Below are 14,080 nucleotides of genomic sequence, written 5' to 3' on the forward strand. Positions count from 1 at the left end.
ATGCCGTGTTCGTTGGCTTCACGAGGGGAACAGAAATTCAGCTTTTCACCAGGCTCTGATTCGTTTTAGGAAGGTTAATAAGTCGATGGTTAGCATGTCCACTAATGGGGAGGTTACTTCAGGTCCCACTCTCATCCATTAGCATGTTATTGATTATTATCAAGATCTTATTTTTGGCCTCTTCTAGCTCAGTTTCTTTGGATCATGATTTAATCTCTAAGATTATTCCGTGTTTGGTTACTGAAGTGGAGAATGATTCTTTGATTGTTGTTCCTTCTCCCGAGGAAATTAGATCTGCTATTTTTGGCTTAAATCCATCTAGCACTCCTGGTCCGGATTGATTTCCAAATGTCTTTTCATCAGAAATGTTAGGACATTATTGGTGAACATGTCATTTCAGCAGTGCAATTTTTCTTTTCTCCAGGTTTCATCCAGCTTGTTTTGAACTCGAAGTTCATGGTGTTATTACTGAAGGTAGAAAATGCTAACAAAATTGACAAATTTCGTTCTGAATTATGAATTTCTACTTCACATAATTCAGAGAAAAGATGATTATAATTTGTTAATGGGCCTTTTTATAATCCCGTTTGCATACCACATTAAAGTTCCAAATGCATATTGTTAAATAGACAGCTAAGCATATAAAGCAGTTTACTGAAGTTAATGCTTCTGTTGATTGGAAACAAAGAAAACACATTCGGAGTTTTTTTTTTTTTTTTTTTCAATTGAAAACGAATATATGACACTAAAATATTGATCCACCAATATCTCATTCGCTAAAATTTTTCTACAAAAATACTACAAAACCGCATCACGAGAAAAGATGCTACAAGATGCAGATTTCAGAAATTCAGATACAAATGAATTTTTAAACATACATATTAGATAGAAAGAGAAGGAAAAAATTATTACTATTTACATTAATATGTACAACTCTGTCAAATAGAAGGTATCTCAGAGTTGGATACAGAACACTCCGAGGAACCATCACGAACATCTCCTCGACAAAGTGGACATACTCTGAAAGAGCAGAGAGAGTAAAGAGTAAGAGGAATTGATCACACAATGTTACAAGGATTATCAGTATAAATCATAGGGAAAGAAACACTAATAAATAAATGAATGAAAGCAGCGATGACGGTACCCATGTATCTCTTTAAGCCACTTATCCACACATGACATGTGATACTCGTGGCTGCAAGGAAGAACTCGAATTTTGTCCCCATCCTCATACTCGGCAAGGCAAATATAACACCTGTCAAAACCAAACTTAGTATGGTCATAAATAAAAGTAAAACAAATAATTTTACAGTAACTAAAATCAATATAATAAGATATCTAAAGTTACATGCAACACATAAGAAAAACACACCGCTATACTGACAACACCAACAACAACAACAACAAAAAACCCAAAAAAAAAAAAAAAAATACTAGGAATCACCTATCAGCAACATACTTGGAGCCCACCTCCACAGACCAACAACACAGGTATGGGAACATGTAACTTAATTCAAATTTGCTAATGTGTTTGTGTTATCTGGATATAAACATTTATGCACGCTTCCTAACAGCTTACTATTTTAACATGTAATCAAAGTCTTAATGTTTATTTTCCTATGTTAAAATCTTGTAACTTTCTTATCTATTATTGCTTATTCTATGAACATAATGCCACCGTTCTTTTCCATTTTCCAGTTATTGGAAGGGTATTAACATGAGGTGGAGCGTCGGTGTGTGTTCATATCATCTTGTTCTATTTAATTAGGTCCACTTACTAATTATATTTTTAGCAACTTTAACAAATTTATGAGAATTCAACTGGTTCAACTTACTCTTTAACATCATCACCAGCCTCAGCTGCATCAACCTTCTTGTGACTCTTGAGTGGAAATGAGTCAACAACAGATTCTGGGGCAGGACTTGAGACCATAGACAGGGAAAGTGAGACAGGTTGGCGATGAATTTCATCCAGAACCTGCAGAACATAGATTATGCAATACTAAAAAATTCACACAAACATTCAAAGATTCCATAACTTTATAATGAAATAAATAAATAGCAATAAGTTAGATGGGGTTCAAATCTGAAACAAATCAATTCAGTTGAGACCAATGAGGAAGTGAAGACTGTTGTGTTGAAAGGCCTCCATCAAAAAATTAAGAAGGATATGATTATAATTTCATAGTTTTTTTTTTTTTTTTCCCAGTTATATTGTAATTTCCCTTAGGAAGTTATTTAAGGACTTATCAATGCAAAGAAGTAGGTCAGAGATGGGATTTGTATACATTGGGTTGTAGTTGTATATATTGCGTTTTATAAGGTCAAAATACATGCAGGTCAAAAGTGTCTTCGAGTAATTTGAAAGACATGACTTCCTTCAAAAAAATTTTAGATATCAAATGAAAAACCTGAAACTGTTAGAGAGAGAGAGAGAGAGAGAGAGAGAGAGAGAGAGAGGTTCCAAAATTGTGAATAGTCACATGAGATATGAATTATGGAACTCAAAAAATTTTAAGTTATAATTCCAGGAAAGAAAGAACTTGTAATTTTTTTTCTTTCTAATATCTTCTCAGAATAATATTATCACAAATAATACAAAAAGATATCGATACGGCAATACCAGGAAAATAAAGCATCCAAGAAGGGAAACAATTTACCTCAAATAAAGCTTCAGCAAGCATGACAATTCTTGATATACTTGCACGAGTAGTGGACTCTTCAGTCATCAAGAATGACTCACATGAGCATGTACCATCAGGATGAAGACCTGATGGACAAAAAGCATTCCGTCGACTGCTCTCATCAAGGCCACCGCGAAGTCTTTCCCAGACCTGCAAGGAATTATGCACATATGTTTCATAAAAAACTATGCAGGAGGCATAAAGTACAAATTACAACTTTAACTGATTAAACTTCCAATCAACAACATCCATGGTCTAACTTAATTAACATAATACAACAGGAACATATTCCATGAAAGCATAATTTTCTAAAGTAGATTGACTAATAAATGAAAGACAAGCAAAAATTTCTCAATTTTGTAGATAATCACCTCAGATATTGAGTGCCTTCGTCTTTCAGTCAAATTTGGAATTCTACTTCCCAAACGTCCAGAATCAGCTATATTCCCATCATCAAAAAAGTCACCACTCAAACCAACTAGCCATCTCTCATGAGATCCTATGTCCTCAGCATCATCCGTTGAGAAAACAATGGTTGGAGAATCAATAAGCCTTCTAGAACTGCGTCTTGAAAATGCATCCCAAAACAATCTTCTACTATTCCTTCTGGCCTCATGATTGTTTGCATCAGGATTGCTATTAGGGAAAATGTTCGAAGAAATACTAACAACATCCACATGAAGTACACCACCGTCGACACGGCCTCGTTCCCTATTGGACACAAGGATTCCTAATTCTGAAGGTATTGCCTCTTGAAGAGGTTCATTTTCTAGCGATGGTAAATTTACCGGTGCATTGGAAACATGAACAGAATTAGTGTCAGAATCAGAGACTGCCATCACTTCGGACATGTGATTCTCAACAGGTGCTCCATCAGAACATAAATTGTCAAGTCCCTGAGAATTTGAACTGCTTGGATGCAAAACCTCGGAACAGGTCTTAGATACAACACTGTGGATCGTGTTTTCAACACCATTAACAGAACCTATGTTAGCCAAATCATTTGTAGAGACTTGGGCTGAAGATTCTTGCTCTTTAAACAAAGAAGTAGATGCAGCACTACTATCCCTACCAGAGCCAGCATGTTGATAATCAGCACTTACCTGATGAGGAGACATTAGCTCCTTACATTCAGACAAGAATACTTCATGGTTACTTGTTTCAACGTTTCTTAAACCACCTTCAAAAGAAGCATCCCCAACAGCTGCTAAAGTGCTTTCAGATCTGGAATCAACTTCAGTACTGGGGGTGGTAAATACTGTTTCCGTTCCGGTGAACAATGGAGATTCCAGTCCAGGGTCCTGAATTTCATGGATGTCTGAAGCACAACGATCTGCAGATTTAACCAGACACTCAGCTGGATGATTTTCCATCTACAGGAAAGGAAATTCAGCAATTCAGGCTCTACTTTAAGATCTAAAACTAACTAGGACAAAATTCATGTTAAAAGTACTAGAACTGGAGAATTTAAGTAAAGTTTACGATGTTGAAAATATTATTCATAAAATTATAATTAGGCATTCATTTTTTTCATGATTACTCAAGTCTAGTTGCCTGAAACGAAGGCTGAGTGTAGTCTTGCCGGTGGTCTACCTTCTGTTTTTTTCCTACTTACTTATATTCATGTTAAAAATATAGCCATACAACACTTCCATACATAGATTAACAGATATGCACCTGTAAAGCACCTTGAAACATGGCAGGAAACACTGACTGACTAGTACAACCATGGCACTCCGAGACCACCTTAATAATAAAATTGTTATGATCTTATTATGCATAGAAATATATAAAAAGAGCTAATCTCTAGGAAATTTATTTAAGATGTCTCTTGCTTAAATTTAGTTTCCAAATTCAACTAGGATATTGTTGTAACTGTCTTATGCATATTTATATATAGTCTGTACCAGGAATACTTATAGAAGTCAATTAATAGAAATTGAATTTTCTCCATTTCGTTTGTCATGGTATCAGAACCTAGTTAAATCTTAGGTATCTATCACTTGTTTTTACATCTTCTATCTTTCAAAGGCCCTCTGTGTAATCATGTTGGGAGGAGTGGGGCAGAATCATTCAGAAACAATTCTCCAAAGCCTCAGCAGTTGATTGAACAAGCTGTTCATGAAATTCCATCACTTCAAATAACAATACACAGGCTGAATGGGCAGAATTATTTGCAGTAGTCACAATCCATCAAGTGTTTGCTTATATAGGAGAGAAGAGAGCAGGAGGAATGTGATGATGGGAAGACAAGAAGTCTACCAGTCAGGGGAAAATTGTGCTATGAATTCAGCAATGTCAGAGAATGTCTTGATAAGTGGACAAAAAGCTTCCAAGATGGGGGAAGAAAGGAATGATAAAGTTTGGTCTGACTATTGCAACAAGCCGAAGCACACTAGGGAAACATGTTGGAAGCTTCATGGCAAGCCTGCAAATCTGAAGAACACAGAGTTTTCCAACAGAACTAATCGTGCTCTTCAGACAGCAAGTGATGGACAACAACCAGCTGAATTTGAAGGTGCAGATTCACAACCATTCATGAAGTAACAATTAGCAGACATATTCACAAAAGGACTACCAAAACAGGCATTTAAGTCTTCAACTATCAAGCTGGGTTTGATAACATCTTTGAACCAGCTGGGCTTGATCTGTCTGTTTTTCAAAGTTTTTCCATATATCTGAAGTGTCCAACAGCCATATCCATATCAGCGTCCAAGTTTCTGACATGGGTATGGTGGAACAAAGTGAAGGGTCCAAGTAACATAGCTAAAAATTTAGTGATTATATTGCTTTCCTTCAACTCAAAAGTAAAACAGGTAAAGTTATGTTGCCATTGCCCCTAAATAAAATGCATAGGCAAACAAGAATCTCCCAAAGCAAACTTCATCGAGAGTAAATACACAAGAACTTCCTAATCGTTTATATTACAGATTTACAGTAACTAGCAGCCAGGCTCAACTTCAGGGGTGAAAAAATTCAGCATCACCAAAGGCATAACAATTCCAAAATTCAATATTAATGGACCAAAATAAGTACACATTATACTAAAAAGACATAATAAAATTGTAGACAAATCCTTAGGCAGGTAAGAGACTAATACAATGAGCAAATAATTTAAATACAAAGCGTGTCAATCTATAACCAACACTAATCAACTGATTCACTTCTAGGCTAAAAGGGAGATGTCTATTTCACTGTTTCCCAGTCGAGTCTGCAATCAGTATCTTCAAGACTTCAACCAAGCAACTCACCTAGATACTACTTTCAGTGTCGAGGCTGGTTTCCAGCTTAAGAAGAGATGGCGGTAAAACTAGGATTACCAAGCTTTGTAGACCTTGTCTTGAGATTCAAATAACCAATATGAATCATTAAAGCAGCATTCTATAGAGGTCTTTTGGCCATTCATTAATGAGGCCAAATTTTTTATTACTGAATACTAAAAGCCAAGTGCAAAAGATTAAAAGCATAAATTGGGGCTAAATTCTTAAGCATTCAAGATTGCATATACCAAACTATAACCATTTTACTTCATTCATGCTTCATGTAACCAATCCTAAAAATGTATAGAGCAAACAAAATGGTAGAGCCCGCCTCAACTTTCTAAACCACGACCACATAACCACATAACCACATAACATAATTACTTCCATAATTAATTTAATTAATATATGTCTCGAATATATAGAACAAAACAAACTAACAAGAAATGAAAGATAACATGACAATCGAGAAACTACCAGTTAAGAGGCCGATCTTCTACACCAGTTTTCCAAATCCTCCAAATACCACATGAAACTAAAAAATTTTCCCTTTCAATTCAAATTGATGAAGCATATCCCCAAAAAGAAAAGGAAAAAAAAAAAAAAAAAAAAGAAGGTCGAAATTTCATTAAAAATTTTTGGTATTTTTTTCTTTTAAAAATTATAAAAATAAAAAAAAATTAGATATGGGACCGACTTTTAGCAATAAATGATTAAAACCCAAATCATCTAAAAGTTAAAAAATAAGAATTCTGGATCCATATTGATCAAAAGGATGAAAAATACGAAATGGGTATTGATAAATTGACTCAGGTAAAAGTTAGAAACAACGCAACGGAGATGATAGTACCTCATGGGTAGCGCGAGAAGCGGAGCCACCACCACCACAGATGGGAGAGGGGATAGTGGAGCGGTTGGTGTTGCGGTTGGTTCGGGGGCGAGAAATCCGCGACCCCATTCGACTACAGCTCGAACCCATTTGTGAGAGAGAGAGAGAGAGAGAGAGAGAGAGAGAGAGAGAGAGAGACTCAGAAGGAGAGGCTGAGAGATGAAGATGAAGATGAAGAAGAAGATGATGATGATAATGGAAGCATACCAACTCAAAAATGAGCTTCTTTCTGTCTTTCTTTCTTTCTTTTTCTTTCAAATTCAATTATTTTTGTGAACTTTCGTGTCTTTGGGGTTAGAGACTTTTTATTCTTTTATTTTTTTTAAATATTCCTTGTCTCTCTCTTTTTTCTATTTTTACCCTTCTGAGTTTTCTTGTTTCTTTTCTTATTTTCTATTTATTTTAAAATTTTATAATAAGGACAAGGCGAAAGGGTTAAATAATAACTATATAATAATATATGTTCAGCCCAAAAAAAAAAAAAAAACTATATAATAATATATATCAAAATAAATACATATCACATGTTTTCTTCTGGACATTTTCGTAATTACATTAGAACACTGAGGTTTTCTTTTTTTTTTTCTTTCCTTTCAATATTCTTTTCTTCCAAGAAGGTAAAAAAAAAAAATAAAGTGTTGATGATTAGAAAAATGTTAGTATAAAAACTTGGAAACTCATGGAGTTGTTAAAAGGGTTTTGTTTGTTGTGCTAAAGAAACAATGACTTTCCTTGATATTAATAAATAATCATTTTATCCCTGTTTACATGAATACCATTAAAAAAAAAAAAAAAGGTAAATAAATAATAAATCATAATTAACATAAAGAGCATTCATATTTTTCTTGTTTGTTTTGCTTATAAGCAAGCTAGTAGGTTTAAAGATTTCTTTACTTGATGGGTTTACCAGATAGGTATTGAACAACACCCTAAAATCCCAATTCTCTTTCAGCAACCCAAAAAAAAAAAAATCCTAAAATGTTAATTCTCATGATCAAATTGGGCTAAAATTTTGACCGCTTAATTTTGGGATCTTTTATTTTAAATCGCAAGCTTTATGAAGCAATGCTAATCCAACATTATGCCTTTTTGTTCTTGCAGGACGGTTTCGTGTAAATTTACTATTTCCTAGGATAATGACCTCAAATTTTAATCCCTAAACTCCAATATCACAAAAATAAATGCAGATAACCTTTGTGTCGCTCTGAGTTGAGAGAGGTAGGACACCTTCTGGGCTAAACTGTTTACATTTTATGGGCTTGAATCCTTCTGGGCTAAACTGTTTATTTTTCAATGGGCTTACATCACACTTGGGCCTTGAGTAAGCTTTCTTTTGGTGGAGTTACACACTTGGGCCTTGAGTATGCTTGCTTTTTTACAGTGCACTTTTATGGGCCCAAGCTTATCTCACAGGCAGCTTTCCTAGTTGGTGAGGGAAGCTTCTTCATTCCTATAGAAAAAAATAAAAATAAATTAAAGCCATTAAATTGCTTGTGTGTTTATTATTATTATTATTTAATTTTAAAGCAAGGAACAATCTAACCCAAAATCATAGTATATAAAAACATTAAAGACATTAGATTCAGTTGATTTTTATTTTATTTTTAATGAAAAATGATTCAGGTTTTTGTTGAAGCATCGTTCATTTTTCCATTAAAAATAACAAAAAATCCGAATCTAATGGTTTTAATTTTTTATACTTTGATTTTGAGTTAGATTATTCCTAGCTTTAAATTTTTATTTTTTTTTAAATATATATATGTATATATATATATATAAATGCAAAAGTATAAGGACTTCGAAGAAACACTAGGAATTCAGGATACATGTGGTTACAAGTGATTACAAATTTGCAGCATAATTAATCAGAAATTAATATGAAAAGAAGGACAGCAATTCCAAAATGAAGGATCAGTTGTTAGTATTTATTTCTAGAGATGTCCATGAATTGTAGGTATATAGTCAAAACATTCAGTCAAAACCTACCAAAAAACAATAAAAAAAAAAAAAAAAAAACCAACATATATAATATCTATGGGTTTGACTTGCAGATGAAGCAAATGTACAATTAACCATTAGTTGAATCACCAAGTAATGCATATGCAGCATCATTTAATTCAAGGACTTTCCTCGCTCTCTTCTCCACAAAGTCCAACAGAAAGAAGGATTTCCATCTAACATATCAGAGAGAAAATAAAATACAGAACACAAGGAGAAAGAAAACCACAGAGAGTTAACAGAGAAACAAGATGCCGAATCCTCCACCAAAGGAGCACCCGCACCACCCGCATCACCCGCCGGGCCATGCAGAGCCGCCGCCACCGGGTCCTCGACATCCTGAACCTCAGCCTCCTCCTCCAAAAGCTGATCCTCCTCCTCCAGGTCACCATGCACCTCCACCTCATGAACCACACAAGCCACATGATCCTCCTCACCACCACCACCCATGAATCTAAATATTGCTTTCACACATATGTGTATATATTTATACATATATGTGTGTAATAAGTACCTTTGTGTGTTGTACTAGCTAGCGAGAATATATATATCTATATGGCTTGTCTTTGTATCGCTGTACTATTTGTCCTTAATTAATATTAGTTTGGATGCATAAATAAACATACATATGTATGCATAATTACCAACTTGCTAAGGTAATATATGTATAATGAGCAGCATGTTATCATATGCATAAAGTATCTTTGATTTGGCTTAGTCATTAAAGTATGCAAATTTTGCAGCTGTTGTTGATAAATTTTGCAGCTATTGTTGATTTTTTTTTTTTTTTTTTTTTAAACCTTAACTGACCCCTCTATATGTTTATTTTTTGTTCTAAAATTTGTACATATACATCTAAAGTCTGAATCCTAGAGGAAATTAATGACTATCCAAATTATGAAAATTTAGTAGGTCTATAATCAGTTATCTTGCTATATATATATATATATATATATATATATATGTTGCCCCCCTCATAATTTTAAAATTTTAATTGTATTGTGAAACTAATTTCTAACTTTATTAATTTTATATATGAATTTCACTATAATTGGACGACAATGAAATAGAAAAATTAGGATTATATTAAAACTGTAAACAATTAAATATATATCAAACATAGCATTGTAAATTTAAAATCTACATATATGCATATATTATATTTTGATTATAATATACTAATCTTTTAAATGCAATCCTTGAATTAATATAAAAAATTTTAACCTCTAAAATAGATAACAAAATGACAAGAGCAATGCCTATAGACACACTGCTCATATACGTTTTAACATTTCTCTCTCAAGTTATCACCAAACAAGTATTATAGATGCTTAAAAATCATAATCTCTATTATATGTTTCGTATTAGTTTTACTAATGACTTATTCCTTAGTTTATAATTAATCAAATAATAATAATAATAATTAATATATAATGAATATAAGAACAATAATAATAATAATAATAATAATAATAATAATAATAATATAGAAAATAAACTAATCGGATTTTTAGAGAGAACATGTTCTTAAATTCAATGAATTAATTAAAATATTACAGAAAATATATGACTAAAGATTTTATTTGAAAATGTCAATACATAAACCAGTTATACAAATAAAACAAACCTTATAAATAAATTACACTATTATAGTTAGATCATACAAAATATCTAATAAAAATTTTATATATTATCCATGGAAACTTTAGCCTCCAACATTAATTCTGATGGTGAAGTGATGGGTTCGATACTTTAACAACTTCGAACCCATTTTAGATCTTGCACTGGAAATTTAATTGGATCATTCAGACTTTAATTTATACTTTTTCCTCTTCTTTTCATTTTGAAAACGAGGAAGAAGGAATCATTTTCACAAAAATCTATATCACTTGACTTTTATTTTTATTTTTTTTAAAAAGGTTAAAAATATATAATTGTCATTAAAAAAAAATATATATATATATATATATATATATCACTTTTTCTTTTTCGTTTTTCAGTTCTTTCTATCCAAACAAAAAAATTGTGGAAGCACTTTTAATTTCAACTTTTTTCTGCAGCACCTTTAACAGCCTCAAATGCACCGACAGCCACACCTAGTCATCATCTTGATCCATCTCAAATGAATTTGACACAATGACATACTGTAACTGATCCAAACCTAACATATAACCATTTTTTTTGTCTTTTTTTCTTTTTTTTTTTTCAACCAATTGCAATTAATTGCTTTTGCTATTTGTTTTCAAAGTGACAGATCACTGACTAGCACATAACCCAGTATCATGCTATCCCAAAGTATATGATACAAAGTATAAACTGTGCTGGAAATTCATTTGTCACTGTTCATTAACAATTCTATGTTCTCGCCCCTACCACATCTTTAAAAATAAATTTTTTTTTTTTTTTCCTTTTTGTTGAATAGATATATAAATGAAAACACATACCATCAAGACTTAGATTATATGGATCTCTCATTCAATGATATTTATCTTTTTGGTTTCAGCAAAAAATATATGTATATATTTATGTTTTTGGTTTTGTATTTTTCTTTTTTTTTTCTTTTTTTTTTTTTTGAGAGATACATATGAATGATAAACAACCATGTACTATGATACAAAAGAAAAATGTCTATCAAAATCAGTTTTATTTCATACACAGTTTGTTTTCTATGTAATATTTTTAGTTTTTATTTTTTAAATGTAAGTCTTCAAGTCTATGTCTAAAGGCAAGTAACATAATTATCAGTCAAATTTTAAACTGATTATGCACATAATTATTTGGTAACATGGTTAGATTTTAGTTTTAAATTTTTCCACGTAATTGTATATAAATTGCTTATATCAAATGTTAATTAACAGTAGTTATAATTTATTAAACTTTTAAAACAGCTTAAAATTTGAAAGGAAAAAAAAAAAATAAACAAACAAACAAAAACCAACACAATTTGAAGTTGTATTTCATTATGTATTTTTTTTTTCCTGTTATTTGTTAACTTTTTAGCTAACTTAAATACTTAACAAACTCTAACTACTCACAACTAATATTGAACATAAGCAAATTATATATAATTACATAAACAAAAATAAAAAAAATAAAACTAAAACTAGAAGCCAACTATGTTATCAAATAACGTGTTAACTGTGATAATATTTAATTAATTTATTTTTTTAATTAATTTATTTATTTAACAAATTTGATAAATATTTTGAGAAAAAAATATACATGCATAAACATTAGGGAATAAATATTAACATTCTAAATAAATCATCAAAAAAAGTGTTACCATTCCAAATAGCCGGTGATTTTCCCATAGATAACAAGGTAGTTATTTCCAATATATATTTGTTGTAGGCTTTATTTTTTTGGGTGAATTTGTTATAGGCTTTATTTAGTTGTTAGAAACTTAGGAAAAAAAAAAAAGATTGGCTACCGACATGTGATCCATATCCATCTTCCAGGACCCGTCTACCATTCAGAGCTACCATTCAGAGCTACCCTTCAGCAATGAAAGTGTAGATTAGCACGCATATAACATATTCATTATAAACCAAGAACATTAATTTCACTTTTTGATTTCTTTTGTCAAGTGACAGGACCATTTACAGATGTAGACCCATCGGCAGAGCTAGAACCATCGACATGTGGAAAACGAGATGATCCGAGAAACTGTCCATAACAAAGAAAAGCATAGCCACATACACAAAAATCCTTGTATAAAACAAACAACTTTAGATATATTCAGATATATATATATTTATATATATATATATATATTGGGAAAAGAGTGGAAATTATAGCATTATCCTTTTAGCTACGCTATAAATTCGGTGGTTTTGCTAAACATCTGGTGTAGACCAAAAACCGAGTAGGAAAATAAGAGAGAAAAGTAAGGGGAAGCAAAATGCATCATCCACCAGGACCAGGAGGACCTCCACCACCCCATGACCCTCCCCCTCCTCATGGACCTCCTCACCATGGACCTCCTCACCATGGACCTCCACCTCCACAAGCACCACCGCCGGGGCCACCTCATCACGGCCATCCTCCAGGTCCTGGGGATCCTCCTACTGGTCCCGGGGGACCTCCTCCTGGACCTCAAGGTGGTCCGGGAGGTCCAGGAGGTCCAGGTCCTCATCATCATGGTCCGGGGCATCGGTGCTAATCGCCACAAGTTACATGTTTATGGATACTAGTTTGTCTGAAGTTTGCTAATATAGATTAATTTGGTGTTATTAATATAAGCTACTTTGCTGCTGGGTTATGGCAAACTCTGTATGCGGTGCACTTCTTGTATAATTTGTGCATTTATTTGGTGGATATGACTATTTGGGAGTTTATCCATGTTAATGTATGCTATCTATCCTAATCCTAATATATTGATAAATATTAAGAGCCATGTACTGTCTACAAAGCTGCTTTTCTTCTTCTATTTTTGTTTGCATCAACTTATGGGATACATCTTTGTGTACAATTTTGGAATTCTACACATCACCAATAAGGGTGATTCAGTGTAAATCTGCAAAAAGATACGGAATCTACAAGACAGAAGCTGTTGGATACTTTGATTCAGCAATAATTTTTTGTGGCTTGATTTAAAAGTGTGTTAATTAATAGTATAGTTGACACATGGCCCTTCATTTGTTAAAATATAATTATCATTATTAGTTAAGTTGCAACCCAACTTGTGAAATAAATTACTAGCTGAGAAATTGACTTAGAAAAGTACTATATGTTACATCCATAACAAAATAGTAATAATATACCATAACTTGTCATAAATCATTTTATCTTAACAATACTTTGTGATTAAAAATTATTAAATGAATTATACCTTCTTTTTTTTTTTAAAGAACAAGTTATACCATTTTATCACTGTCAATATTCCTTGATTCAAAATTATAACCAAAATATACCAAATTGGTCATGATAAATCTAGGCCAATACCTTTTAGTCATTAGCTGTGAGTTAATGACTTTAAAATTATACTTAAAAGTCATTTCAAAGAAAGCATTGTGAAAAGTTTAAAATTGAAAAATTAAATAGTATGTACACAAAGAAAGAGGAATCAAACAAATTAAAATATGACAAATTACTTGATTTTCAAACTTTAATTATAACAATTGACAACATTAGTATTATTGTATAATAACAAAATATAAAATTCCTTTTATTTTGGGTGATGAAATTACAAATTTTCATATACCATCCATTTTAAACAACTTTATATTCTTATTCTTAAGTAACCTTAC

The 14,080-nt window shown here is 32.2% G+C and overlaps 1 protein-coding gene and 1 long non-coding RNA gene across 3 annotated transcripts; one reads left to right on the plus strand and one right to left on the minus strand.

Moving 5' to 3' along the window:
- Positions 1 to 740: 740 nt before the first annotated feature.
- LOC107427610 (uncharacterized) lies at positions 741 to 7,090 on the minus strand. Of its 2 annotated transcripts, XM_025079008.3 has the most exons (7): positions 6,795 to 6,934; positions 6,422 to 6,479; positions 3,056 to 4,057; positions 2,661 to 2,834; positions 1,836 to 1,978; positions 1,145 to 1,255; positions 741 to 1,020 (listed from the first exon to the last, which is right to left on the minus strand). In XM_025079008.3, the coding sequence occupies exons 3-7, from the start codon at positions 4,055 to 4,057 to the stop codon at positions 939 to 941; spliced, it is 1,512 nt and encodes a 503-aa protein (XP_024934776.3). In that variant the 5' UTR covers positions 6,422 to 6,479; positions 6,795 to 6,934; the 3' UTR covers positions 741 to 938. The 2 variants fall into 2 exon arrangements, with proteins under 2 accessions (XP_024934776.3, XP_015893482.3); XM_016037996.4 differs by lacking the exon at positions 6,422 to 6,479 and having other exon boundaries at positions 6,795 to 7,090.
- A 193-nt stretch (positions 7,091 to 7,283) lies between these two features.
- On the plus strand, positions 7,284 to 13,227 carry LOC125421321 (uncharacterized). The gene is made up of 2 exons (XR_007239615.2): positions 7,284 to 10,977; positions 12,419 to 13,227. It is a non-coding gene; the product is annotated as an uncharacterized LOC125421321 (long non-coding RNA).
- The last annotated feature ends 853 nt before the right edge of the window (positions 13,228 to 14,080 follow it).

The sequence above is a fragment of the Ziziphus jujuba genome, chromosome 1 (assembly GCF_031755915.1).
Source record: "Ziziphus jujuba cultivar Dongzao chromosome 1, ASM3175591v1".
NCBI classification, from domain to species: Eukaryota; Viridiplantae; Streptophyta; class Magnoliopsida; order Rosales; family Rhamnaceae; genus Ziziphus; species Ziziphus jujuba.

Bases quoted from the DNA above. Each gene is read 5' to 3' on its own strand.
- LOC107427610 (XM_016037996.4), bottom strand. From the start codon at position 6,923: ATGGGTTCGAGCTGTAGTCGAATGGGGTCGCGGATTTCTCGCCCCCGA. The intron at 1,979-2,660 runs GTAAATTGTTTC...TATGTTCTGCAG, and splicing joins TTGCTGAAGCTTTATTTGAG to GTTCTGGATGAAATTCATCG. The intron at 1,021-1,144 runs GTACCGTCATCG...CTGCTCTTTCAG, and splicing joins TGGCTTAAAGAGATACATGG to AGTATGTCCACTTTGTCGAG.